The sequence below is a fragment of the Martes martes genome (assembly GCF_963455335.1).
Source record: "Martes martes genome assembly, chromosome: 12".
NCBI classification, from domain to species: Eukaryota; Metazoa; Chordata; class Mammalia; order Carnivora; family Mustelidae; genus Martes; species Martes martes.
In genome coordinates, this window is record NC_137900.1 from 95074135 (window position 1) to 95100102 (window position 25968).

General features: G+C 64.2%; 1 protein-coding gene across 1 annotated transcript in view; it reads right to left on the reverse strand.

The window, feature by feature from the left end:
- ADAMTSL2 (ADAMTS like 2) overlaps nt 1–20168 on the reverse strand; it is a gene marked incomplete at its 5' end in the record, with an annotated part of 29320 nt that extends 9152 nt beyond the window's left edge. The window contains 11 exons of the mRNA XM_080820491.1: nt 443–540; nt 4908–5280; nt 5694–6042; nt 11314–11489; nt 13646–13726; nt 16304–16427; nt 16565–16710; nt 17201–17303; nt 18425–18500; nt 19417–19559; nt 20079–20168. Of these exons, the coding sequence (XP_080676617.1) occupies nt 443–540; nt 4908–5280; nt 5694–6042; nt 11314–11489; nt 13646–13726; nt 16304–16427; nt 16565–16710; nt 17201–17303; nt 18425–18500; nt 19417–19559; nt 20079–20168 (1759 nt within the window). The remainder of the gene's footprint in view (nt 1–442; nt 541–4907; nt 5281–5693; nt 6043–11313; nt 11490–13645; nt 13727–16303; nt 16428–16564; nt 16711–17200; nt 17304–18424; nt 18501–19416; nt 19560–20078) is intronic.
- Between the last annotated feature and the right edge of the window lie 5800 nt (nt 20169–25968).

Genomic DNA, 25968 nt, shown 5'->3' on the forward strand with positions numbered 1-25968 from the left:
CCAAGGCGGGGGCGGGGGTGGGGGGGTGGGGGGGGTCTCTGTTCCCCTCCCACCTGCTCCCCTGACAAGGTCCTAGACTCTGCCCCAGTCCCTTGTGGGTCGAGCTCCCCTTCCTAAATTGCTGTGAACAGAAGTAAAATCCTTACCACTTGGGCGGTCTAACTTCGAACCAAAAGGACGCCCGCCCTGACAAAATGCCATACAAACAACGGCAGACTTGGGGGGGGGGCAGCCCGCGCGACCCCCAGGAGGCCGGGCCAGACTGTGGTCCGGTGTGGCCCCCGGAAACAGGACGCCGACTCCTGTCCCCTCACAATGCCATCCCATCGGGAAATCAGGAGACAAGCTCCCTGGGGCGGGGGGGCCACAGCTTCCCCCCCCTCCCCCGTGCAGGCGGGCTGAGCGAGTGCAGCCCGTGGTCGTGTCGTCCGGCGGCCCGTACCTGTGGCACAGGTGGCACTGCAGGGCTCGTGCGACGAGAGCTTCCACCGGTACATGTCCGCTGGGCTCACGCCCTGCTTGCGCGCCTTGGGCCTGGTCCTGAAAGGGAGATGCAGAGAAGGGCATGGGGGTTCCCCGAGGGGCTCTGGGCCCCCAGGCCGTGCCCTCAGGGAATAGCGAGCCTGCCCGGGCCCCGGCAGAGTCTACACTGTCAGAGTCAGCCTATCTGCTGTCCAGAACGGGGGGCAGGAGGGAGCACCGCAGGGAGGCACGTTTTGGGACGGAGTGGACGTTCGCCTCTCTCTGTCCTTGCCCGGGGGCCGTCCAGGCCCACGGCACAGCAGCGGCCCGGGCTCCAGGCTGGGGGCGCGTTCGGGGCTCACCCGCGTGGCCGCGGCTCCCCGGACACGCGCCGGCTTCCCACTGTCGCCTCCCAGCACGGGCAAGTGGGCTGCTTTCCGCCACTCCCCTGCAAGGGACGCGGAAGGCCCCTTCTACGCTGAGAACGTGCCGGAATTCTGTCAGCCAGGATGCAGCTTGAACGGGGACACTAGCCACTCGGCCTCCAAGGATCAAAACAGCAAAGCCCAGCGGCAGACAGGGGAGTGGCCGGTCCCCTCCAGACGCCTCTGCCCAGGTCTGCGATGGCTGTTGCGCAGGGGAAAGCAAGCTGGGGCCGCGCCGGCGACCAGCTACGATTCTTGGCCAGAGCCCGGGCGGCTGAAGCCAACTATTGTTAGGACTGTTTGCTTCTTTGAACCAGTTGGTGTGCTGGGGCCCAGCCTCCGTATCCGACGTGCAGGCCGGGTTTGGACTCAGCGGGGGAGGAGGGAAGCGGCGCCCCAGCCTCGGCTCCGAAGTGTGGGCGCTGGAGCTGGAAGGCGGCCCCCAGAAGGGGACGTGGGGCGCCACGCGCACACCGGACACTGCTCTGGTGCCCCGCGCCACTGCCCTTCACGCCCGAGGGGCCGGCTGACGACCGCCCCGAGCTGCCACCCTTCCACGAGGCGTCCACGTGGGCACGTTTCCAGGTCCCTTCCTGGAGACCTGTGGCCCCCTCGGTGGCCGGGCTTAGTACAGGCTCCGGGGCGCACGCTCTGAAGGGCTTGCCCTTCGCTTCTGTGATCGAGACATCGGTTTGGATTCAACTGGGAGCTCGCTCTGCTTCCGGGGTTGGCCGTGTGGACCAGCCCACGGTCCGCTCTCGGGGAACGTGGCCCTGAAGGCACATCCAGCGCCGAGAACCAGGAAATAATCCCCCACGACCTTAAGGACAGAGGCGACTGCTGCCTCGTAACCCAGGGAGGGGGAGAGGGGTGGGGGGCTGAGGAGGAGAAAGCCAGGGCAGACCGTGACCTGGTGGCCGGTTTGAGGGTCACTAAAGCCACCGAGCCCCTCACCTGGTGGCTTCACAACCAACAGCCAGCCCTTCCCTCTCAGAGATCTCGGGGTGGGGTGGGGAGGAAGGTTCCCCTCCCTCCTCCTTAAGAGTGAGAAGAAATGCTTTGGGCCCCCCACCCACCTAAGACCTTGTCATCTCAGAGCAAGGGACCCACAGAAACCTGGAAGAGAGCCGCAGCTGCCCTGCACTAGGCCTCCGGGGAAGGAAGGCCCAGGGAACCCCCCCAATGCTTGGCTGGGAGGACTGGCACCTGGCGCCCCGGGTCCCCCCGCCTCCTTTCCGTGACTTTAAATTCTCCCCGAGAACAAAAGAGATGAAAAGGTCCCACCCGTGCCCACCACCCCACCCATGGGGAAGCTGTACCATCTTCAACTAATTACACACTCCTTAGCCAGCAGGCTGCGTGACTCATTCTTGAGAGAGAGAGAGAGAGAGAGAGAGCAGCCGGGTTCAAAATAACCCCTCGGGGCTGAAACACAAATCGTATTTCTGGAGGGGCTGCCCACGCTTCTCTCTCCCACGGCCCACATCAGGCCGCCAGAGCCCCTCTAGAAAACCCGGTCCGCCCGTGCCCAACGCCACAGCGCCGCCTGCCAGCTTCTGTTCTTGGAAGGAGCGAGCGCCCAGGAGGAAAACACCCCCAGGATCTCTGCACCACCCACGCCTCTCCTGCCTCCTTTTGGAAGGAAGAGAGTGCCCCTCAGCCAGACTCAGACAGCCCCAGTCTCTTGTTTACAAACGGTTCGCTTAGGGGCTGCGGGAGGGGGCGGGGGGGCGGACCTATGTCCCCGTGTGCTGGTTCCCAGCGTCTGCTCCTGGTGACCAGGGGGGCCTCCCTTGATTGTTTGCGGCCGCTCTGCAGAGATGAAAATAACCTTTCCTTTCGGAGCTGCCCCTTTGATTTCGGCCTCTCGGAGCAGACGCGACTTCCTGTGTTTGGACAGCGCGCCGCCTGCGCTATTTTGGCCTGCTGGTTTCCCCACGGCCTCCCTGGGCCCTTTATCTCCAAAAACCATCTTTGGTCTCCAAGCGGCAGCATCCTTTGATGGGCAACGGCTGGGGCTGGCGCCACCCCATCTCCCCAGGCCCGACTGGGACTGGCCCAGGCTGTCCGAGTGGCCACAATCGATTGCATCGATCCCCATGGCCCAGGAGGCCCCCAGGGCGGGGGAATGGGAAACAGTCGTCTGGGTTTGGGGCAGGGGAGACACTGTCTACATGGCTTAAGGGCCCAAAAGCTCATGTGTTCGTGATCTGGCCTGGGAATCCCGGGCTTCCCGACTGGCAGGCCCTGGGGCATCCTCCTAGCCCCGCACTCCGGGATGCGGAAACTGAAGCCGGGAGTGGATGGGAGACATGCCTGAGTCACGCAGGAGGTTGGGATGGTGGCCGGGGGCCCCGATGCTCCGTCTTGAGCTTTCTCCACGCCGTAAGCCACACGAGGCAGCCGGGCCTCCGTGCCACCCCGATAAGGCCATTCAGAGCGGGACGCTGACCTTCTCGGGCGCCTGCAAGGACCCTGGCCCCATCCCGGAGGCTCCGCGGGCTACTGCTGGTTCTGTTCCCCGAGTCCTCCTCCGGGGCTTCCCCTGGGGATAGACTGTCACCCCCCGGGCAGGCCTGGAGCTGACAAGAGGACAGTCAAAGACGTGGAGACCAGGCTCGGAGGCTTCAGGAACCGGCTGGGTACCCCCAAGTGCTGGCTCGCGGTGAACACCAGCCTTTGCCTGTGAACCCCGCTCTCACCCTTGACGTGCACCTGGAAGCAAAGCTTGCCGCCCCTCCCGCCGCTGGGTCCCACGTGCCCCCAGGCCCCATTCCCTGCAAGCTTGCGGGTCCCTGGGCAGTAGAGCAGACAGCCCCGGCGGGCCCTGCGGGAAGAAGGGCAGCCTCAGAAGCTTCACTGTTCACATTTGCAAAGAATTCCACCCAGAGCCTGTAAGAGGCATCCCAGATGCGCCCCAGCTGCTCCCTGTGACGGGGGGGGGGGGGGAGAAGGCGCAGGCACCCTCGTCGGCTAAGGGGGGCCACTTTGCTGCTCTTGTTCCCAGGCTCACGGGTGAGAGGGTCACCCCCACCATGTCCCCTTGTGAGTGAAGCCCAAACCTTTTATTAAACCCAGTCCTCCAGGGTCCCAAAGATGCCCGCCTCCACACCCTCAGCCCCATTCATGTTTGGTGTCCAAAGTCAGGGGTTTGGGTGGGTCTCCAGAAGACAAAACAAAAACCACCGAGTCCTTCCCACCTGCAGTACCCCCACCCCCGCCGCCACCACCAGCGACTGCCGAGCCTGACTCCCTCTGCTTGAAACAGCCGGAGCCACCCCCGAGCTTCTGGGGAACAGCAAGAGACCCTCCATGGTGGCCATCGACAGCACAAGGGACTTGTCACCAGGGATTGTCTCCTGGCCGGGATAGCAGCAGGCCTGGGGCCACACTGCTCCCAACAGCCTCCAACCTGGGGCCAGCCGTGACTGTCCAGGTGTCTCCAGGTGTGTCCCTAGCTCTGGGGCCCTGGCCCCAGGTAGACCCTTACTTGACATATCCTAGGGGTACCTCCAGCCCCTGAAGCAGAAGGACTTATTCCCAATGCCCGATTCTGGGGTCTGGCCGCTCGCCGAGGCCCCACTGGACCCTTCCCCATCTCCTCTCTGGCCTGCAGGGAGGGTCGGGCCGAGCCACTCCACAGGCAGTGAGCAGCCCGGAGCATCTGCCAGATCCCAGGCCTTCGGGCTCCACGACACGACCCCGTCTGAGTCCCTATCACTGTCCTAACACTACGGGTAGTTGTGGCAGGTGTTTCCACACACATGGATGCTTGGCGCGAGCTTGGCTCACGATGACCCCTCAGAATGGTTCTCCCGAACCACTGCTGGGGTCACACATGGGCGGTTGGCACCCCCTCTGACTCACAGGCCAAACTGGCGGGAGGGGCTCCCTAAAAGCCAGGCTTCTGCTGCCTACTCAGATCCCAGGGGCAGGGAGCCTGCGCAGGAAGGGCTCTCCGCCCCCGCCCCAGGGTCTGGCCTCACCCACCAAGCCCTGCCCGGCAGCTCCAGCCCCTACCTGGCCTTGTGCGTCCGGTTCCCGGCCAAAGTGGGGAGGCTGGCACTGGCGTTCGGGAACGGGGCCTCGGAGGACATGTTGGTCATGCCGTCGCTGTGCAGCTCCAGGTAGGACCCATTGAGCAGATAAGCACCGGCCCCCTCGTTCTCCTCGTAGTCCACGTACAGGTTCTCGGCTGCGGAGCTCCTCGGCGCGCCCGGCGCAAAGATGCTGTTGCCAGTCTCGTTGAAGGGGAGCTCCCTGGAGTCAGACCCTGCGCCCAAGAGCTGGTCGGAGATGACATTGGCAGAGAGGAGCCGCTGAGAGGCGAGGCGTGCGTCCACCTCCTGGTCATCTTTGTCCCCCGCGAGAGCCGTCCCAGTGGCATTGCCGTCTGCGAGGGAGACAGGTAGCTCACTCTCGAGTGCTCCCTCGTGTGGGCGCGAGGGCTGCCCATGGGGGCAGGGGTGGGAGGGGAGCTGGTGTGGCCGGCAGCAAAGAACCGAACCGGGAGCCCCCCAGAGGCAGGTCTTTGCCCAGGGAGGGGTGCAGGCCTCCAAGTAGAGGTGCGTGTGCAAGCCGGCCTGGGTACCCTCCGGCAGGGAAATCTGCTTGATTCCACCGTGGATTAAATAGGGTCCCCCCAGAACTCCCACTGGCCTGGACCTCAGCACGTGAGCTTATCTGAAACGGGCCTGCCTGCCCCAGGTGGACGCACAGAGCAAGCCTCCCATCTGCGGGCCGCTGGGGACAGAAGACCCCCTTCTCCCTAGGAAGCCCCTGCCCCATCCTGTCCCTCCTGGTTACCTCGGAAGCCCTTGCCTCTGGGAGGTCCCTCACAGGCCCCGCCGCCAGCCTGCTCGCACACCTCGTTGGTCTCCTGGCCCTTGCTCAGACCCAGCTCGATCCCCGGGCCCAGGTGGCCGAACAGCCGGTTGTCCAGGCCCAGGCGCTCGGAGGAGGTCTGGCCGTAGAAGGAGCCGTTGTGCCGCAGGAAGCCCAGCAGCGCGGCACCGTCCAGCTCCTGGCTCTCGGCGCTCTCCGACGCGGGCTCGGAGAAGCTGTAGTAGACGGGCTGTAGGCGGTGGGCGTGCGGCGGCTGGAGCAGCGTGTACTCGAAGGTGATGGAGGGGCTTTTGCCGTTCTGGTTCCACACCTGGGGGGGAGAGGAAGTGGGACCCCGCCCCTTCCACACGAGCTTGGAAGGTTCAAGGTTCAGCACCCACCAGCCCCGAGGGCAAAGATGCACTTTTGTCCCGAGCGGCCGTGGCCCGCAGCTAAGTCCTTCCCAGGGACTCGCCCTGGACCAAAGAAGGGGGCCTCCCCCCAGGTTGCCCCTCGCCCCTCGGGCAGCCCACGCGCAAAGCCTGGGGAGCAGGGGCACACCCTGGGAGGGGCGGAGGGGGCTGTCCTCCCCAGGTACAGGCCATGGCGGGTGCCCGGAGGATGGTCTACAAGTCATAAAGCCCGCTAGGCAAAGGGTAAGACCCCGGCGGATGATGGGAGCGCCAAGGGAAGGCGGCAAATCCCACCGAGCGGCCGTTTCCCGCAGGAGCACCCGGGGAACCTTCTGTTCATCGGAGCGAAAGGAACTGTGCCTGTGAGGAGGCGCTGGCATCATTTGGAGGGACAAGGAGGGACGCCGTTCAGTGTCCACAGACCACAGCAGACGGCAGGACACGCCGTCGTATAACCAGAATCCCCACAATCGTCGGAACAAGGCCGGTTGTCACAGTTAATCAGGGACCCAAGCCATCATCCCTGCCCCTGTTAGTGTGGGGGCGTATGGGGGACTAGTGGCCCAACTATGGCCCAGGTCTGGCTCACGGTATGTCTGCTGGAAGCAAGGCTTCCCCTGTTCCCAAGTTCATGGCTGGTAGTCGGCTCCTCAGCCCGTCAGGTAAGAGCTACTGTATCGGGGAGGGCTAAGCGGGAGCTCATGTGCCCAGCCCCCTCCCCATCCCCATCCGAGAAAGCAAATCAAAAACGATATTGCATCCTGGGGAGATTACAGACATTAGTGCCACTCCTGGCAGCCTGAAGAAGACGAGGCAGGGACCCCCACCTTCCCCACCGAACTCAACAGTTTGGCCCCTATGGAAACAAGACAGGTCCAGGAGGGTGAAGGAGAGCCCCCCATACCCGCCCAAGCTGGGGCCCCAGTGGCAGCCCTGAGACAGAGACGGTGCTTTTCCTGGAGCAGATTAACACGACCTCAAGCTGATTGCATGTGGCCGCTCATGGGGCAAATGCCTTCTTTTCGAGCCTGAGCGGGGAGGAGTGGTTTTCGTTCCCCTGGGACGGCCAACAGTACACGTTGGCGGTTTTGCCCCAGGGCTGTGTCCACTAAATCCCGCTCCCCGACTTCCTACAGTGCAAGTGGGTCTGGACCATTCTACAGAACCTCACATGGGTCCTCTTCACAGCTAACATCGTGTCTACCGGACCAGAGGACCAGGAAATGGTGCAGGAGGCCTCGGTAAAGCATCTGTATTCCGGAGGATCAAACATTAAACCCTATAAAGATTCAGTGCCCAGCCCCCACCAGCGAACACCCCAGGACTCAGTGGCCTTGGGCACACCAGGACATCTCCTTGAAAGTAAAGGTCACATCATTGCATCTCACTTCCTCCCTTACGACGAATTTGGGACATAGCGTATTCTGCATCCGGGAATGCCGGTCCAACCCATATCCTGGATGCCTTAGGAAGCTGCCAGGTCTCGGTGGGGTCCTGGGGAGAAGGGGCTCTGTGGCAGGTCTAGGCAGTGGAGTAAACAGTAACGGAGACACCTGGGGAAAGACGTCATGTGGACCGCACCGGCCAGCCTCGATAAGACAGTGACAACGGAGTCCCCTAGCGTTCTGGAGCAAGGCCATGCTGCCCATGGCAAATCAATATGCGTTGTTTGGAAAAGAGCTTCTGACACACTACCGGGCCCTACTAGAGATTGGACCCGTGTGACCCTAGGACATCAAGGGACCCATGCAGCCAGAGCGGAACTCCACCAAGTTACTCAGTCGGGAGGGCCCGGCAGCGATCCACAGTAAGCCGGGATCATCACATCCAGGACTAGGCATAATCAGGGCAGAGGGCTGGAAGGCTGGATCAACGGCTGATGGCAACCCTCAGCCTCCGAGACCCCTACCCAGCACCTACCACTCACAGCGGCGGCTGCACGAGGTACCATGAGGACGAAGTCAGGGAGGAGAAAAATGGCCAAACTTAAGCCTGCGATGGGTCAGCTCCGTGTGGGGGTACGAGCTGAAAACGGGACCTGCTTCACCAGGGCCCCATTCAGGGGCGGCTTCGCAAAATTGCCGCGAAGGGAAATCCTCCCAGCGGGCTTCCTGCTGTGCGTGTGGTGTGAGCCCTGCTCTGTAGCAAACGCAGAGCAGCCCGAGGTGAGAATGTGTACTGACGCGTGGCAGGGTGGCCTGTGGCTTGGGTGGTGGGTCGGGGTCCTGGTGGCAAAGGTGTAAAACTGGGGAGGAGGAGGTCTGGAGTAGACACCGGGGCTGGATCCGTGGGCATAAGATGCCGCTGGCTTCTCTCACTTGTTCCTGCGCACACCGGGGAGCGTCCCCATGGGAGGGGACTGAGCCACCAAGTGATAGGTGGACGGCCGTGCCGGTTGACCCAGGCCAGCCTCTGCCATCAGGCTGCCCACGGATGGCAGGTGTGTGATGGGAACAGCCACGATGGCAAGGGGCAGACTCGGCGTAGCCCCAAGGGCAAGGGTGCTCACCCGCCACGGCTGCTCTAGCTACTTCCGAGATGGGAGGTCCCGCCGTCCGGCCCTGGCCATCTGGCACTGACCCTCCGGCTAGCTCGCAGCCCTGAGGGCCCGTCGGCTTTCTGGGGACAAGGCAAGCACGGGAGACCGCGTTCTATCCCAGCAGGGGAACTGACTGATTTTCTGACGCTGAGGTTGCCTTTCCTGCCCACAGGGCCTCGCCCCCAAACCTGCGGGCTCACAGAGCTTTGATCCGCTGAGACAGGCTACCAGGGACGCTGCATGGGACAAAGGGACACACTTTATAACAAAGGAGGCGCCACAGCGGGCACATGACCCTGAGATCCACTGGGCCCACCCTGGGCTGCGTCACGCAGATGCTGCCCGCCTGAGAACGAGGCGCCAAGGAGGGGGGTGGCGGGGGACACTCTGTTATGCAATGTCCTGGGTCCCCAATGGGCAGACTGCGTGGGTCTGGGAAGCACAGAACGGGCATCGCAGTGGTCCTCACTCCCTGGGACCCCGCGGGGATCTGGGGTTCCCGGGCTCTGGGGCTCGAGGGTCTGCAGGTCTATAGGTTGTGCTTGCCGGTGGGCGGGAGGGAGGGTTACTGTCAGCAGGAGATACAGCAAGAATGTCACTCGACTGTCAGCTCTGACTGCCGTCTGGTCCACTTGGGTGCCTTGTGTCAGGACCGCATTGGGAAAGGAGCGGCCGCCCTGGCAGGGAGTTAACCCTGACCGCCAAGGGTGCTTGTACGGATGCTTCAACCCTAGGGGCAGAGAATGTATCGGGTTCCCTGCTGGGGCCCCTCCGGCTCTCCCCCTGCCCATTTCGGATGGTAACTGGATAAGAGCGGGGATGGAAAGAGGCCTGGAGACAGGGAGCCCAGACCCTTCCGGTAAGAGGGACGCAGACAGGTGAGCCACCTGGACTAGCAGAGGGCATCTAGAGTGGCTAGGGGAGGAGGCAGGTTCTAGGATCGGTGGCCGCCCCCGTGAAGAGCCGCAGTCCGTCCTACCAGCCTTCCTGGGAGGCTCCCTGGGAAGAGACCGACCACAGTTCTAGAGCCGAGGTAAGCCCGTTCTACAGAGCAAATGGGTAGGAGCAGGTGTGGCGCCGTGTCCCCAGGCCCTGCCGTTCAGGGAGATGCCCGGAGCGCCTCTGGACAGTTCACGGCGAGACCTGGCCCAGGAACTAACCTCCGCCAAAGAGACCTGCCTCTCCCAAGGTCACGCCCTTTCCCCCCGTGGCTTCCGGCCTTTCTGCCTCAACTCGACGCGGCTCTGAGGGGCCCCTGCAACCCCAGGGCCCCCCGGGGGGTCAGCTGAGACGCCACACCTCGTCTCCTGAGAACACCCCCAACCCCTCTCCATAGACCTCTGTCCCAACGGCTGCGTCCTGGGACCCTGACCTGCAACACGGCTCCCCCAGCTGGGGTGAAGCCAGGCAGCCAGCCTGCCTCCGGGGCCGCTCCCACGGAAGGTGAAGAGGTCTGTGGCCCCCGGGGGGCTCTGGGGCCATCCAGGGAAGCTCTTCAGCCAAGAAGCCGTGTGGCCAGGGGGCCAGCACCCCCAATTCCAGACGGCTCCGGCACAGCCGTTAAAGGAGCAACCGGTTGGGGCAGCCGGGCTGACCCGGCTCGGAGCACAGCGGCGGCGTGGACCAGCCTGGGCCTGCGCCGGTCACTGGCTCCACGTGCCCAGGCTTCTCCTCTCGAGGGAGGATATGGGTGCCCGTCCTGGTGAGATCTGGAAATCACACGGGTCAGGTGGGTGGGTTGTGCCCCAGCGTATCCCTCGGCTTCTACAAAAGCCATCAGACTTTGAAAAGTGTCAGAACTGCCCAACCGGATGTCACCTGATTTCAGTGACAAGTCCTCTCCCGTTTTCTTGGTGCTGGGGCACCAAGCGGCCACGGCACTCGTTTCTAGACAGTAGCCATGGAAAAGCTCGCGGCAAGCCGAGCGGAGCTGGCGCAAACTCTCTCCCGCCCTCGGCTCCCTCCCTGCCCTGCCCCCAGAAGCCAGGAGCGTCCTGCAGGGGCAGTGGGGGGCGGGGCAGGGGCCACCAGCACTGCCCTGGTCCTGCAACATCAACATCGCGGACCCGGCAAGAATGCCCGCGTCAGTGGAGCCGGGGCAGGGAACTAGACAGGGGGCGGGGGGGGGTATAAACTCCCCACTGTGGAGTGGGGAGGGGGCACTTATCCCCGCAGCCCCGACTAGTTTCCCGTCCTCAGTAACTCCCACCGATCCCGATGACTGCCGTTCCCGGCTATGCAGACCCGCCAGGATCACTAACAGCAGTGGAGAAGGAGGGAAGGAGGGAGTTGACGAATGAGTGAGTGGATGATAAATGAAAGAATGAATGAGTGAAATGAATGAAAGAGTGAATGAATGAATGAACGAGTGGGAATGAATGATTGAATGGACGGACGAGTGAGCGAGTGAAGGACCGCGCCGCCGACCCCTGGGGTGGGGGCTGAGAAGGCGGGCAGCGGCTGGGGCAGTGACCGGGTAAAGGAGGTGATGCACTAACGGGTTGTTGGAGACGATGTGAAGGACGGACCCCAGGCGGCCGATGAGCGAGGGAGCGACCGGGAGACCCCCTCTCGCGGGCCGGAGGTGCCGTCCGTGCGCAGGCACCGGGCGAGCCCCACGATGCCACCGGCCCCGGCCCTGCTCACCCACCATGACGTTCAGGCCCTGGTTGGTGGGCCCCTGCGCCACGATGTACTCAATGCCGGTCTCGTAGACGTCCATGGGCCGCCGGTACTTGACCACGGTGCCCGCGATGTTGAAGTTCTTGGGGCTGTCCACCTTGAAGTTGCCGTTGAAGAAGTAGTAGCCGGCTTCATCTGCAAGGGCTGGAAGGGCAAAGACACCCCGTCCCCGAGCTGGCCGGGCCGGAGGAGGGGGAGGGACGTGGGGTAGCCTGCACCACCCACCCGGGCGACCACGGCCAGCCCAGCCCTGAGACCCGCCCCGGGACACTCCCTGCTGCGAGGGCGCCAGGGGCTCCGACCGCGTCTGGCACGGGGCCCTGCCCTGGGAAGAGTGAGGAGGCGTGAACGTACTTTCCCATCAGCCTAAATTGTCCGGGAGATGGATCGGGCTGGCCTGGAGCCCGGGGGTCCCGTCCAGCCGCCTCTAAAGAGGCGTGATGGGCGGCATCAGGGCTAAGGGACCAGGCGGACCGGAAGGGCTCAGAGACTGGGGAAGGCACACAGCGGGCATCAGGTGTTGGCTGGCTCGGGGCTGGGCCATCGGCACGGCCCTGCTGAAAACTCACTCTGGGACCCTGGGTGAGTTGCCGCCCACCGAGCTTCCCACCTTGGAAAAGGGACCACGCATGGGGAGGGGACCCCAGGGGTGACACTGCAGCCCTGGCCTGACTGGCCCGGAACGCTGTCCCAGCGCCCCCAGAGGGCCCTGCCGGACTACTGCAAGCCGACCAGCTCCCTGCTGTCCCTGGGAGCCTTGACATTCTGTGGCCAGAGCTGCTGTGACCAGGCTGACCATTTACACAATCAGTCCGTTCTCCCCAGTGTGGCGGAGGACAGCCTGGGCACAGGCTTAGTCACCCTCTCATTGAGACGGGGTGTGGGTGGACACTTGGCACAGAGGACCTCCGAAAGATGGCCACTCCCAGGGCCTGACCCGGGCCTGATGACGCCCAGACAGCAGGAACGTGCGTGCAACCCTCAGCGCCCGTCTCCTGCCAGCCCCGGAGGCCGGAGCCACTGCCCAGAGCTGGGCTGATTGTCTGGGGCCGCTGGGTGGCCTGGAGCTGTGGAGGGCTAGCAGAGGGGGTGGGGGCCTCGGGCCTAGGGGACGGGAGTGAAGAGGGGGGCTGCGTGCTGGGGGACCAAGTGCCTTTCAGAGGCTTTCCTTAGAGCCCGTTCCGGAAACTGGCCTGAGGGCGGGGAAGAGCTCCGTTTCCAGAGCCCCTGATGCAATCCGGGCAGAGGAGCCTGGCCGCTCATTTATTATCGGGCAGACGCAACGAGCAAGACACATCTGCTGGAAAAACACCCTCGAGGTAGCAACATCAGAAAAGAGCGCCAATGACCACCCAGGCTTTGCGCCCTGGGGCGCGTGCTGGGCCCGGCGGGCTGGGCCCTGCAGCCAGGTATGTGCACAGGGTTAAATCACCGGCTGGCCTCCAAAGCCTGTTTCCTGACAGTAATGACCTTCCTTCCTGCGGCTCTCCCGCTGCTCGGAGGCTGTCCTCGCTGTTTCCACGCGTCTGGTTCAAAAGCGATACTCTGCAGCCAGCTCCGAGAACACAGTGTTTCCTGGCCTCGCCACCCTCCCAGCGGGGGACAGAGCCACCGGCCTGGCAGAGGCCTGGCTCCTGAGCTGGGGTGGCGGGGCCGGGGGCCCGGAGTGTGCAAAGCTGCTGGCAAGGGGACTGGGGCTCGGGGGGCCTCAAGGGCGGAGAGCCCAGGCCAGGTCCCTCCTGGGGGACCGTTGGCAGAGTCCCCACCCACAGCATCCCCTGAGAAGGGTGGGCGTCCCCCCGCCCGTCCTGGCTCTCACGCACTACCCTGAGATGCGGGGAAGTGAGCCAGGCGTCGGGGCAGGCTTCCCGGCCAGGGTCCCCGGCCTGCCCCCTCCTGCTGGCCACCGACCTGCTCTTTTTCCTTCTCAACCTACTCATTTCCTGAGCTCACTCTCATGCCCTGGGGTGGGGGGCAGCTGGAGAACCCCACCTCCAGCGCCCCCAGCTTTTGCCTGTGCCAGGCCCTCCAGGGACAGGGAACTTGCTACCTGTCCTCACCGGCCCCTCTTTTGTCGAGCGGCTCTGAGTATAGGCCCTTCCACGCTTGGGGGTGAGGTCAGTTTCCCTAGCACTCCTCGACACACATAGACACACACCCAGGTCAAGTTCTGGCTCCTGGGGCCTGACCCTCTCCTGCCGGACAGATCCAGGGTCAAGCACCCCTCCTGCATGCATACGTTTCCGCGGCCTACAAAACCCGAAGCCCACGCGAGGCAGCACCAGGCCCCACACACGTACCCAGGACATCAGCAGACTTCTTCCGCTCCACAATCTGGATGTCTCGGGCACCGGCTGGGATGTGGGTCACCAGAGAGTAACCTGGGGAAACGGGATGATAGTGAGCAGTGGGTCAGCCATGGCCACCACCTCTTGGCTGGAAAGTCCCCACCCTCCCGTGCTCCTGGGGGGTGAGGGGCTGAGTCAGCCCTCCATGAACGGCTACACCCAAACCTAAGACCCAACTCCAAGGCCCTCGGAAAGCCCTGTGCCACTGGAGGGCTGGCTTGCCACCCAGGTTCCTTGAACCTCTCCTATCAAGGTCGTGGGTGACCACACTCCTCAGTCCCTGCCCTAGCCCCTCTGGACAGACCCCACAGGCCACAGATACCCTAAAATCTGCTAGGGGCCGGCAGACTTAGGTCCTACCCTGCCCCGTGCCGCCGAGATGGCCCTGAGCCCCTGGGCTTCCGTCTCCTCATCCATGCACGGGGACACTGGCTCCCACTCGAGGCCCTTGGGGTGGTTTCTGCAGGGCACTGAGCCTCACCCTGAGGGTCCTGTCACTACTATTATTTTAAAAACCCATGCTGTCCCAGTGTGACAGGGATTTCAAACACTTGCTGCCTTCAAAGATGGGTTGAGAGCACCCAGCTGAGGGCCTGTTGCAGAGGATGGGAGGCAGCCGTGGGGACCCTCCACAGAGATGCCCAATGACGGGACCTAGGGTCTTGGGGGACAGGGGTTTGAGGAAGAGAGAGGTGCTCCCAGCAGGGAGTAGAGGGTGGTCTGAGGAGAAGGAGGAAAGATTTTAAAAGCCTGGAGATCGAAACGTTTCCCAGGAAAGAAAGACTGGTAATCGTGTTTTCAGAAATCAGGTTTGCGGGGGGTGACATCTGTGTCACAGGAGAGTCCCCAGGCATCTGCCTACGCCTCCTGCAGGCCTGCCCCCTCCCCCAGCCCTGAGCTGGCCCCTCCCAGCCAGAGGGTGCTAAGTGGCTCTGGGCCGGGGCACGGGGGACAGGGGGTGCCATGGTCTGCAGCTTAGGCCCATTCCCGCGGTGTTTGCCCCCACCATGGTGGCAGAGCTCGGGCTCCCTGTGTGCTGGGCTAGGCGTGGAGAGAACGGGGTGGGGAGGCGGCACTAGCCCACTCGCCCTGACGGTGTTTCCGCTGCACACCGGTAATGCAGAGAGTGGGAAAAAGAGCTGGAGAGGAGGGCTTGGGTTAATGGTCATTTCTCTAACTGTAGGGTTCAGAGAATTCCTTCTTAAATTAGCAGCCGGCCCACAAGGTTCCTACGCCTTTAATAACGGCCTTTGCACCGGCAGGGCTGGCGCCACAGTGAGCGCGCCCGCATTTATCAGGAAGCGTGCGGGGTGGCTCTTAGGACCCCGGACCCCAGAGCCGGGCTGTCTGGGCTTGGACCCCACTCTGCCACCTCTGGCCGTGTGACCTCATGCTGCTTTCTTCGCTGCTCTCTGCCTGTGTTCACACCTGCCGCGTGCCCATCCCTTTCTGGCAATGTTCTGAGGTGGGAGAGCCCCGGCCCGGCACCCAGGAAGGACCCGGCAGATGTCGGCGGGATTGGAAGTGTCAGCCTCTAGCCCCCCAAGGGGGGAGTTCCATGGGACATGGACAGTGTCTCCCAGGCCTCCGTGTAGCCCCCAGAACGTGGCCCTGGGCGCTCAGAGGGGGACGCGCTGCTGTCTCCACGCCCCGGGATTTGGCAGAAAGGGCCCCTGCCCTCGCTGGCTGTGTGTTCTTCAGACCCCCAACTGGCTGCTTGGCCCTGGGTCCCCCATGTCAGACCCTCCCTCCTACCCTTATCCTGTCCCTCCTCAGTCCGGCCTGCCCATCCCGGGATCCCATATCCACACCCTATCATTAACTCCGAAATTACCCCTCCTGCGGGGAGTGGGACTTCCAGGACACGGCTGGGGTCCCCACGGCCCCGGGGCCGAGGTGGCTCCGAGTCCAGACTTGCCCAGCTTCCCTCCGGAACCTTGAGCCGGCGTTCCCACGGTGGGCCTCGGTTTCCCTGTGCGCCGGCTGGGTTTCACGTGCCCTGCCTTCCCCAGTCTGACCCCACAAGTATTCACCGAGACCCAGAAATGCAGTCAGTTCCACACCGAGGGCTAAAGTGCATTGTTCCAAACCACAAAGTCCTGTCACGCGCTCAGACCCCCTAGCTGCCCACCACGCCCCACCGGCCCCAGCCGAGCCACACCAAACCGGCACACCGGGCGGAGGGATGGACGTGCCGCTGCCTGGGGAAGGGCGAGGCTGGCTCGGTGCCGGAATCGGCCTCCGCACCTCTTCAGCCCCCCGAAACTCAGGTTCAGGGGCTCAGGCCCCAGAATCCTCATACCCAGACTCAAATCTCACATCAGCTGTGAAGAGGGGAGATGTGCCTCAGTTTCCCCCTTTTGGGGCTGCTGCAATGGTCAGACATGATCCCCCATCCAAGGGTGCCCTGAGGCGCCTGGTACTCGGTAGGTACTCAATAAAGAGCGGCCCAGGATTCCTAGCCAAAGCGGGGTCTCCCTGAGCACCTGGCCGGCCCACCCGGGCCCAGTGGGGAGGACCAGGGGACCCGAGAGGGAAGGGAACTTGCGCAGAGGCGCTCAGCAGCTCGGGGTCGGGCTCACCGCGGGGCCCTGGGTGAGGGGCTCTTACCGAGGTGGGCGTTCCCTTTGCGGTAGTTGCCGGTCACGTGGGTGCAGCTGCTTCCGTCCCCCTGGCAGACGCCACACTTGTCCAGCGCGTGGGTGGAGAAGAGCACCCCGTCACAGCCGATGGGCTGCAGGAAGGGAGGCGGAGAGGGCCGCTGGGAGGGCGCCGAGACCCGGGCCCCGGGGGCCGCGACGGCCACAGGCAGACAGGCGGGGCGCTCAGTGCAACGAGACCAGCAGGACTTTTGCTACAATGTTTAACAACCTCACATTTTCCAGACACGCAAACCCCCCGCAGGTCGGTGAGCTTGCAGGACGTGCCGTCACGGGCGGGGACCATGAGCTGCCGCTGGCCGTCCACGGTGGTGCAGTGCAGGTCGCAGGGCTTGCTGGAGATGTGGACGTAGTCGTCTGACGGGGAGACGGCGGCTCTCAGGGGCGGGGGGTGGGGGGCGCGGTGGGATTGGGGCCTTCCCCTCTCCCTCCACGGAGACCGAGCTCCCCCCGCCCATTGCACAGATGGAAAAACTGGGGCCTGGAGCGTGCAAGGGGTTTGCCCGGGGTCTCAGTGGCAGAATCAGACCAAGATGCCGGGGCTCTGGCCCAGCCCGGGGTCCACGAGTTCCAGCCTCTGCCTCCTTGCAAGTGGAGGGCAGGCCCCCCTCCTCAGCAGGTCTGAACCAACTGCGGGCCCTGGGCTGTGGGCCCTGGGCACCCCGGCACTTACCCCACGAATGAGAGAGACCGACTCATGCTCACTGTCGCCTGTGACCTTGGACAAGCCCCCTCCCTCTGGTGTCACCTTCCCGCCTGCCCACCCGTCCGCATTAGGGAGCCATCGGGTGGGGCTGGGGGACGCCCCTGCCTTCTGCCCCCCGCTAGGCAGCCCCAGGCCCGGTACCGGGGTACAGGGGTTTCCACTGGTGCGTCCGCCCGTCGTACACACGGGAGTTGAAGGAGATGCACTGCTCCTCCCGGAAGCTCCTCCCGTCCGGCGGGCACTCCTGCAGGGCGACAGACGGGAGGCTCCAGGAGGAACTCAGCCCGACAAAGGCATTCTTGTCCGAGCTGAGCAGGAAGCGGCTGCAGCCGGGATGGCCGGGCCAGAGCCGAGGCCCACGTGGTGGCCTCCGGTTCTCCCTCAGTGTCGCTCGCTCTCTGGAAGGAGCGTGGACAAGCAAAAGGCAGCTGCCGTCCCTGAAGCACGCCCATGCGCCAGCCCTCCTCGTGCACTGGGCAGGGTCCTTTCGTGTCCCGCCAGCCTGGCCTCCTCCCGGGATGCGCTGGGGCGGGCAAGGCGCACCTGGCGTGGCTTGCACCTGCTCGCCCTGCGTCCCTGGGCAGAGGTCCACCCGGGTGTCCGTGGCTATGGCCACGGTGCTGGAACGTGGCTCACTGACTGAGGGGGAGGGCTTGCGTTCATAGAAGAAGAACCCCCGGGACTGAAAGGGAGAGGCCTGGGAGTGGGGGGCGGCTGGTCACTCCGGGCTTCGGTGGGTCTCCCTCCGGAGCTCATGAGCAGCCAGGAGGGGAACAGACCAGAGATGACAACACAGGCCCTAACTCCCTGCTCATGGGCATAGGCAGAGACACAGCCACAGGGACACCGGGTCATGGGCACAGAGACTCCAAAGGCTTGCTGTCTCTCTGGCCCATGCCCTGGAGTTCGGGTGCAGACCGGCTCGGACCCATTGAAAGCCACCTGGAGGCTAAGCCAGTGTCAGTGCCTCTGACCCCCCCCCTTCCCTCCTGGGGGGGTTACAACACCAGCGCCTGGGGGAGCTGGGGTGGGCTGCCGTGGGACTTTTCACAGGTGGGGACGGGGACGCCTGGTGACTGCCTGTCTCCTGGTGAGCACCTGGCACAGGACTTTTGAGCAGAGCGGGGGCCGTGGCCAGAGATCTCAAACCGTGAGGCTCCACTCTGAGCCCCCCTACTGAAGCAAAGCCTCATCTCTGTGAGTATGGAGCACACGGGGGCATAGGACAGATTCGATCGGAGTCAGGAAGGGGGCTCAGAGCCCAGGACCCGCCACCATCCTTCTCTTGGGCAGGAAATAGGGGGCAGGCCCAGGACAGAGCTTGGTGGGGGAGGGGGTTGAAATCACACCGGGCAGGGGCCTCACCTGCACTCTGCACAGCTGGTACCGCTTGGATGTCCCCGTGCAGGTCCTGTTCCCGGCGCCCAGGACAGATGTTCTCCTGGTGGGAAGACGGGCTGAGCTAGGGTTGGGAGCCGCGAGCTACAGGCACCGACCTTGCTCCTACTCCAGATGGCCTCTGGGCCGGACCCCAGAAGCCCCCTAATTTTTCTGACCCCCACGGCTCCACCACAGCCCAGGGGAGGGATGCTGTACAATTCACCCCTGTACCCTGGGCACAGAGCCCAGGGTCTCTGTACGTGGAACTAAGAGTAAAACCAAGAACGTTTACTGTGCCCCAGCCCTGGGCTGGTAGGTAGGAGGGCCCTAGTGATGTCCACACCACAGATGAGGAAACTGATGTTCAGAGGGGTTAAGTCACTTGGCCAAGGTCACCCAGTTAGGAAGCAACAGAGGCAAGGTTTGAACCCAGGTCTGTCTGATGGTAACCACTGGACCCTACATTGTTCCCCACGTTCATTCAACTCATGTCTTCAGAAGAGAAGGCCCGGGAGGACCTCACCCTTCACTGAAAAATCCCAAGAAGGGGCGCCCAGCTGGGTCAGTTGCTAGAGCACCCACTCTTGATCTCGGGGTCATGAGTTCAAACCCACGTTAGGTCTAGATCTCATTTTTAAAAAAAGAAAGAGAAAGAAAGAAAGAAAGGAAGGAAGGAAGGAAGGAAGGAAGGAGGGAGGGAGGGAGGGAGAAAGAGAGAAAGAGAAAGAAAGAGAGGGGGAAAATCCCAAGAAATGGACCCTGCTCTCATGAAAGCGCTGTCCCCAGGACCCCAGAGCAAGAGGAAGCCCGGGACACGGTCGCCCAGGAGCCTCAGCCTGACAGGCCGATGAAAAGCCTGTGGCTCACCTGGCCTGTGCGGCCTCAAACAGAAGAGCCCCTCCCAGCCTGAGACACCCCCCACCAGCCACCCCAACTCCCCCGGCACCTGCTGCCCCACTCCCACACCAAGCCGCTACCTCTGCTGCAGGCAGTGTCGCTCCTGGGACGTCACCCCGGCCCCACAGCTGCGGGAGCACGCCGTCCACTTGGTCCACTCTCCCCACCAGTAGGCGGTGGCGTCAGTGCCCCCCTCCAGGCTGTTGGACGTTGGACTGTTGTCCTGGGCGGCAGTCCCCACAGACGGTTAGAAGGCTGTGGCCCCGGGCAGGACGGGCCTGCCATCCCCGTGCCCTGGTCAGGAGTACACAGCCCCCAGACGCCTGCCGGCTGGATCACTCGGTCCCCAGGCCCACGTCTCCAGGGCGGTCTCGGAGCGGAGACCCTGGAAGCTGTGGGCCACGGGTCCTCCCATTCTTGAGTCTGAAACATCCCAGGGGCTTGGTGGGACCGTCCTTGCTTTCTCTGTCCCGAGCGCCTGGGCCCCAGCCTGGGTTCTGCAGGCCCCTCTACACGCCTTGCTCCAGGCCCCTCTTGGAAAGGAGCCCTCGGCTCCCTCCAACCTCATCCTGCCAAATCAGAGAGGGATCTGAGTGGCCGGGGCCTGGCTTGTAAGGCGTTGTCCCGGGAGCTGCGTGGGGCTCTGGGAGTGCGTGCAGGGATCCCTGGACGCCGGCCCCACACCAGCCACACCCCCTCCAAGCTCAGCCCCTCTGGGTGAGGGACGCTGTTCCCCACTCACCGTGGCCCCAGTGGATGCCACGTCCCCCGCCAGCAATGCCCCAGCCAGCAGGGACCAGACCCAGAGTGAAGGCTGCCGTCTGCCGTCCATCCTAGGAAGCAAGACCACAGTCACCGCCGGGCCCGGCCCGGATCTTCTGACGGCTGACCAGGAAGAGGGGAGAGTCCTTGGGGCCCACCCAGCATGGAGGCGGGGAGGCTATCTGGGATCAATTGCTAGTGGCTGCCTGGTGGCCTGTTGGGAGAGGTCGGTGAGTGATTAAGGATGTCTGCACAGGCACAGGAGTCATAGGTCGAGGTGTGCTTACCGACCCTGTCCTCCCCCACCCGCCTCCCTCGAAGGGCAGGCAGGGACGTGTTCCATGCTTCGCCTGGGACTACCTGAGCTCTGCAGGTAGTGCCTGTGGAGAACCCCACGGACAGCTGAGGAGGCCATAGGCCCAGGCCACAGCCACTGTCTGAAGGAGCCAAGCACCAGAGCTCGCTGCCTGGCAGAACCGGCCTGAGCGAGAACACCTGGGGATTTTCATCCACTCGGGGCTGGCTGCCCACGTGGGAGAGTGAACCCCCCCCCGCCAGCCATGTGGGGCCGCTGGAGGGGCCCACAGAGGCCACCTGCTCTGCCAGCCCTTCCCCTCCCTGGCCACCCCTGCCCCTGCCCTCGAGGGGGCTGGGCCCAGGACCCTCAGGGATCTCAGGCTGGGCAGAATCGGGGCATCTGTGCCCCTATTGCCCCAACCAAGATGGACGCTTCTGCCCCCGGAATATGGAGTGAGGGCAGCCCAGGGCTACGGGACCGTCTGTTTCCTGACAAGGCAGCGCTGTCAGCCCCAAACACCACTTGACCTTCCTTCCAGGGGTCAAATCAAGGCCTCTGGCCTCCTGGGCTCTCTGGCTCCCCTATCTGGTTTCTCTGTGTGGACGCCTGCCTCCCGGGAAGCATGGGGGCCTCTGCGGCTTCTGTCTAAGATTTGTCTCTGGTCCTAAGTGTCCCTTGCCAGCAAGGCAGAGTAGGGGTTTCAGAAACCAGCAAACCTATCCTCCTAGAGCCTGGACCCAAGAGAAAGAAGTCAACTTGCCCGAAGCCACAGAGCAGAGCAAACACAGGGACGCCCTGCGCCCGCTGATTCCAAGGCGGAAGGTATGAAAGCCGCCCCCATCCCTACCGGCCCCAAAGCCCCCTCCAGATCTGTCCCCTCTCCCCTCCATCAGCCATGAGGGTCAAGCACCTGCGGATCCCCAGCTATGCCCGCCAAGCCCCATGCATCCTCGGAATGACTGTGCCGGGACCAGGCAGCAGGAGACCCTGGAGTTCGGAGCCCAAGTCCTAGCGACCCCCACTTCCCCGCTGCCTGCTTGCCACCTCCCCACCCCGGCTGCCACCCCTCCCCCGCAGGCCTCCATCTGCAGCCCCCACCCCCCCCACGGCGGTCCCATCGGCTCACTGGTGCCCCAGCTCCTGCCTGCCGGGCTGAAGACAGGTGCTGAGCCGGCCCCACACTTGGTTTTCATTAAGGCTCCCAGACACCGCTGGCCACAGGCCAGGTCCGGCTCACGCGGGATCCATCCCTCCCTGGGGTCCAAAACCAGCCACCGGCCGGCAGCAGAGGCTTGCCTCGCCAAGAGCTTCAGGCATCCGAGGCTGGGCGCTGAGGGGCCGCCCTCACTGCGCTCTGAGGGTCTCGACCCCTCCCCGTGAGCCTTCCTCTGGTTACATAACGGCTCCCTGAGGGGGTTAGGGGATGCTCGGCACCCCCAGCCCGCTCGGAGTGCACCCAGGCCCTGGGAGGGCTGCGTGGGGAAGAGGGAACGCAGAGGTGGCCTACCTGGCCCGGGGTCAGCAGGTTGTCCTCCTGGGGAAAGGGGCAGAGCCGCCGCGGGCAGGCGGCGCCAGGTGCTCCGAGCAGGGGGAGGCTCAGAGTGCAGAGAGCTGTGGGCTCGGCCTTGCTCCCTTCCTCCTCCTCCCCCTTGCCGCCTCCCTCCGCCACTTCAAAGAGCACCCAGGAGAGGGGGTTCCCAGGGAGGCGCGCAGCCCAGTGGCGGCTCTGCGGCCGGTCTGCCTTTATAGCTGTCAGGCAGACAGGGAGGAACTCACACTTCCCACCAGGCTGCTCCCCCGCCCGCCGCCGGCCGGCCTGGCGCACACTTTAACCCGCTCCGCGCCTCTGGAGCCCGGCCAGGCCGGCCCAGCTGCCTGCTGACTGCTGCCTCGGCAGCGGCCCAGAGCAGCAAGCAGGGAGGCCGCCTTCCCGGGTCCAGCACTGGGAACCGTGTGTTGGGGTGTCCAGACAGAGCAGCCGCCGGCCTGGGGTCACGGGAAGGCTGGTGGAGACAGAGCCCAGCCTAGGCCTGTCTGACTGCTGCCTCGGGAGGGGCCCAGTCTCTGGCTCTCCCCACCATGGTCCCTGGGTGGTAGGAGGTGTCCAGTCACCTAGCTCCATTCTACAGATGGGAAAGGTGAGGTCCGGATCGCCCAGCCGGCCTTGGAAAGGTTTTCCTGAGAGGCAGAGGCCTCTGCAGGTGGAGGGACGAAGGGAGACCCAGTGAGGCCTCAGCCAAGGGCTCCAGGGAAGGGGCAGGGGTGCCGGTGGCCTGCCGACCAGACAGCTGAAATGGCCAGGGCCAGTGGGGGGGGAGGCGTGGGGGGAACTCTGTGCAGATGCGCAGCACCGGCTTGGCAGGGCACAGCGGCCTGGCTGGGCCCAGGCCAGTCGGGCAGCCCCTGGCAGGCCAGACGTGGGGCTCCAGGCCTGTGTTCTTCCTGAGTCAGAGTGTGGAGCGGAGGACGGAGCACAGGAGCACACGGCGGGAGCTCCAGCCCCCAGGAACCCAGGCGGACCCCAGATTCTGCAAACTGTATACCCACAGCCAGGCCCGGACCCCCCACCCCCCTCCCCAACCAGCCCACCTTCCTGGAAACACAAGGTCGTGGGGGAAGCGGCATGTAAGGTCTCCCGAGCCTGTCATCCAGCCCCTGCCTCAGTTGTACAGGTGGCCTAGGCCCCCAGCGGCCCCTGCAGAACCCTCCTCCTCCCTCCCCCTCCCTTGCCGGAGGAACTGTGCGGTGAACTCCTCCTTCGGCTGTGTCCTGGGTGGCTGAGGGTTATTCCAGCCCTGGGGAAGTTCTGCCCGGTGTCTGGCCACCGACAGGAACAGTGGAGGAGTCAGAGTAAGGCCACACCGCCTCCCGTGCTGCACGGGGACCTTCCTGTTCACCGAGGGCTCTGAGAACAGCATCCTAACCATCCCCATTTTGCAGGTGGAGGGACTGAGGCTACGAGACTGTTGAATGACGCCCCGGGTCACACATCTGATTGGTGGCACAGCAGGGACCCCACCACTGTCACTGACCCTATCCTCTCTGTCTGCAGGGGTTCTTACATGCATTCATGCTACCCCCCGCCCCCCCCAAGAACAGTGGCAAGGCAGGTCTTGTTCATCTCAGCCCCCCCCACCCCCCAGGGGCTGCTGGGCTAGTGGCTGCGATGGAGACTTGAACCCAGGTCCACGCTGCCCCCTGCGGTCCGCGTACTGAAGCACAGACAGGACAGAGCCGGTCCCCGGGGCAGTCTGGAGTACACACACCCACGCCTGCACCCCCTCCCCGCCCCACAGACACACGACAGACAGGGCCAGGGCGCCCTCGGAGCCTCAGCCGCCGTCCCCTCCCCTCCAGCCAAGCGCCAGGGCCCTACACCCCCCTGGCGTGGTCCCGAAACTCCCAGCGTTTCTGGCTCCACGTCTAGCCAGCGCCAGGGTGACTAATGGTTTCCCTTGGGAGGGACCCCACAGCCAGCCGACACAAACACCCCCAGCGCCTCCTCTCAGCCCGGCGGGACAGTGCCTGGGAGACACGCCTGCCACCCCTCCGCTTCGCCACCGCCCGCAGGTGCGTGACCCTGGGCCCCGGTGTCCTCCCCCCCCACCACCCTCCACCTGAAGGAGCCCATCCAGGCCCTCCCCCCGCCCTCCCCCCGTGCAACGCAGGAAGCCCCCCACTCCGGGCCCACGGGGACCCACAGCTGCTGCTTTACCTGCTAGTGGCCCCAGAAATGTTGGGGGAGACCCCGTAGCCAGGGAAGTCTCCTGGGGCCCCCAAAGACCCTAGGAATTGGGGGGGTGAAGAATAAAGGATAAGCAGGGAGCACCTCCCCGAAGGCCTCACTGTGCTCCGAGGGCAGAGGCCGCTGCAGAGGCTGGGCCTCCTGGTGCCCTTAGGGCCCAGCTCACGGGCAGGAACCCAAGACGCCCAAGGAGCCTCCCGCCCAGCGGCCACACACAGGACCCGCTCCGCGGCTCGACCCGTGCTCGGAAGGGACCTACGCTCGGGGCTGAGGCTCTGCCGTGACCTTGTTGGCGGTCGGAGTGATGCTATCTTTGAATCCGTGTTCTGGAAGTGGCATGGGATGGGGCGATGGAGTATACACTGGGCCTTAGCGCCTCGGTGCGCACCCGGCCCGCCTCCCTCCACCTCCGGGGTTCTTGACCCCACCCCCCCAGCCCGGACCCAGCACCCACAGCTGCCCTCTGCCCCCAAGGGGCCGGAGCAGGACTGAGTGTCTCTGGGTGGGGTCCTGGGTACTTGGGAGGGTGACCACTCATCCCCAAAGTATCCTCGTGCCCAAAGGAACACGACAAACTTCAAATTAAAAAAATGACACTATCAGTCCGGTGAATGCATGAAGTTTCATCCTGCTTTTTGAACAAAGGTCCCCCATTTTGCACTGAGCCCCACAGATCACCTAGTGGGGTCACTCCCTCCTGGCTCCGTCCCTCCTGGGATCCAAACTGTCTGGACTCCCTGGAGAGTCACTGTAAGAGAGGACTCTAGGCCCCCATCTCGGGTCCTGCCCCCCACTCTTTGCACCCTTCTGGACATACTCAGCACCCCAGAGGATCTGCTGGGGCCACCTCCTCCAGGAAGCCCCCAGGTGTCCCAGCGCTTCGTTGAGGCTTCAGAATGCTCTTCCCGGACTCTCGGCTGGGACCCCACAGAGCCGGGGCTGCTCCTGGCTCACACGGCCCCTCTGAGGCCCAGCATGTTCTAGACGTACCGGGGGCTCAGTAAACAAAGGGCTGGACTTGTGCGGCCGCTCCTGGAGCCAAGGGGTCCTGCACTCTCCGGAGGCAGAGCTCCCTGCGGGCATGCTGATGCCTCCAGGGGGCCCCACCCACACGCACTGCCCCCGGGGCCCCGGCTGGGGGAGAGGTGCTGTAGACACCTGTGTTTCGGTAGACGGTCTTTCTACCAGAGCCGCCTGGATGTCTGGGGAGAAGCTCGGAAACAGGAAAACAGGCACGTTTCTACCAGATGCCGAGGAGGGGCGGGGGAACACAGGCAGAAGAGCAGGTAGCAGGCTCAGGGGAAAGAAGAGACCCAGGGCCGGGGAGGGACACTGGGGGGCCGTGGGGTGACCAGGTGGGGGGTGCGGGCAGTTGAACGGTCACGCTGGCAGCCGGGCGCTGTCCCGTCCAGGAGAGAGTCTGCAGCAGAGCTCAGAAGCTCGGGGACCTCAGCCCGAGGGGTCATCTGGCCAGCTTGGCGGTCGTTGGCCAGACCCAGAAGAGGACCAGACCCCAGAGAGCGGCCCCAGCAGCAGCCAGCCTCTTGTCATAAGCTTCCTGCCCAGCCCAGGGCAGACGACAGCTTTCTCTGCCCCAGGTCCAGGGGCTGGACGTTCAGGGAAAACGTCCTCCTGCCAACACTGGGGGGTCAGCAGGTGGGAAGCTGGACCCCAAAACGGGGTCCTTTGTTTCCTCGTCCTCTGTCTCAGCCAGACGCCCTAAGCGTGCTCCGTCGGGCCGAGGCTTGACCTTCCAGCACGGGCGCCCAGGAAGAGTGTAGGCCTCTCTGATTCTCAGATGCCACAAGAGGCTCCTTTCCACCCAAA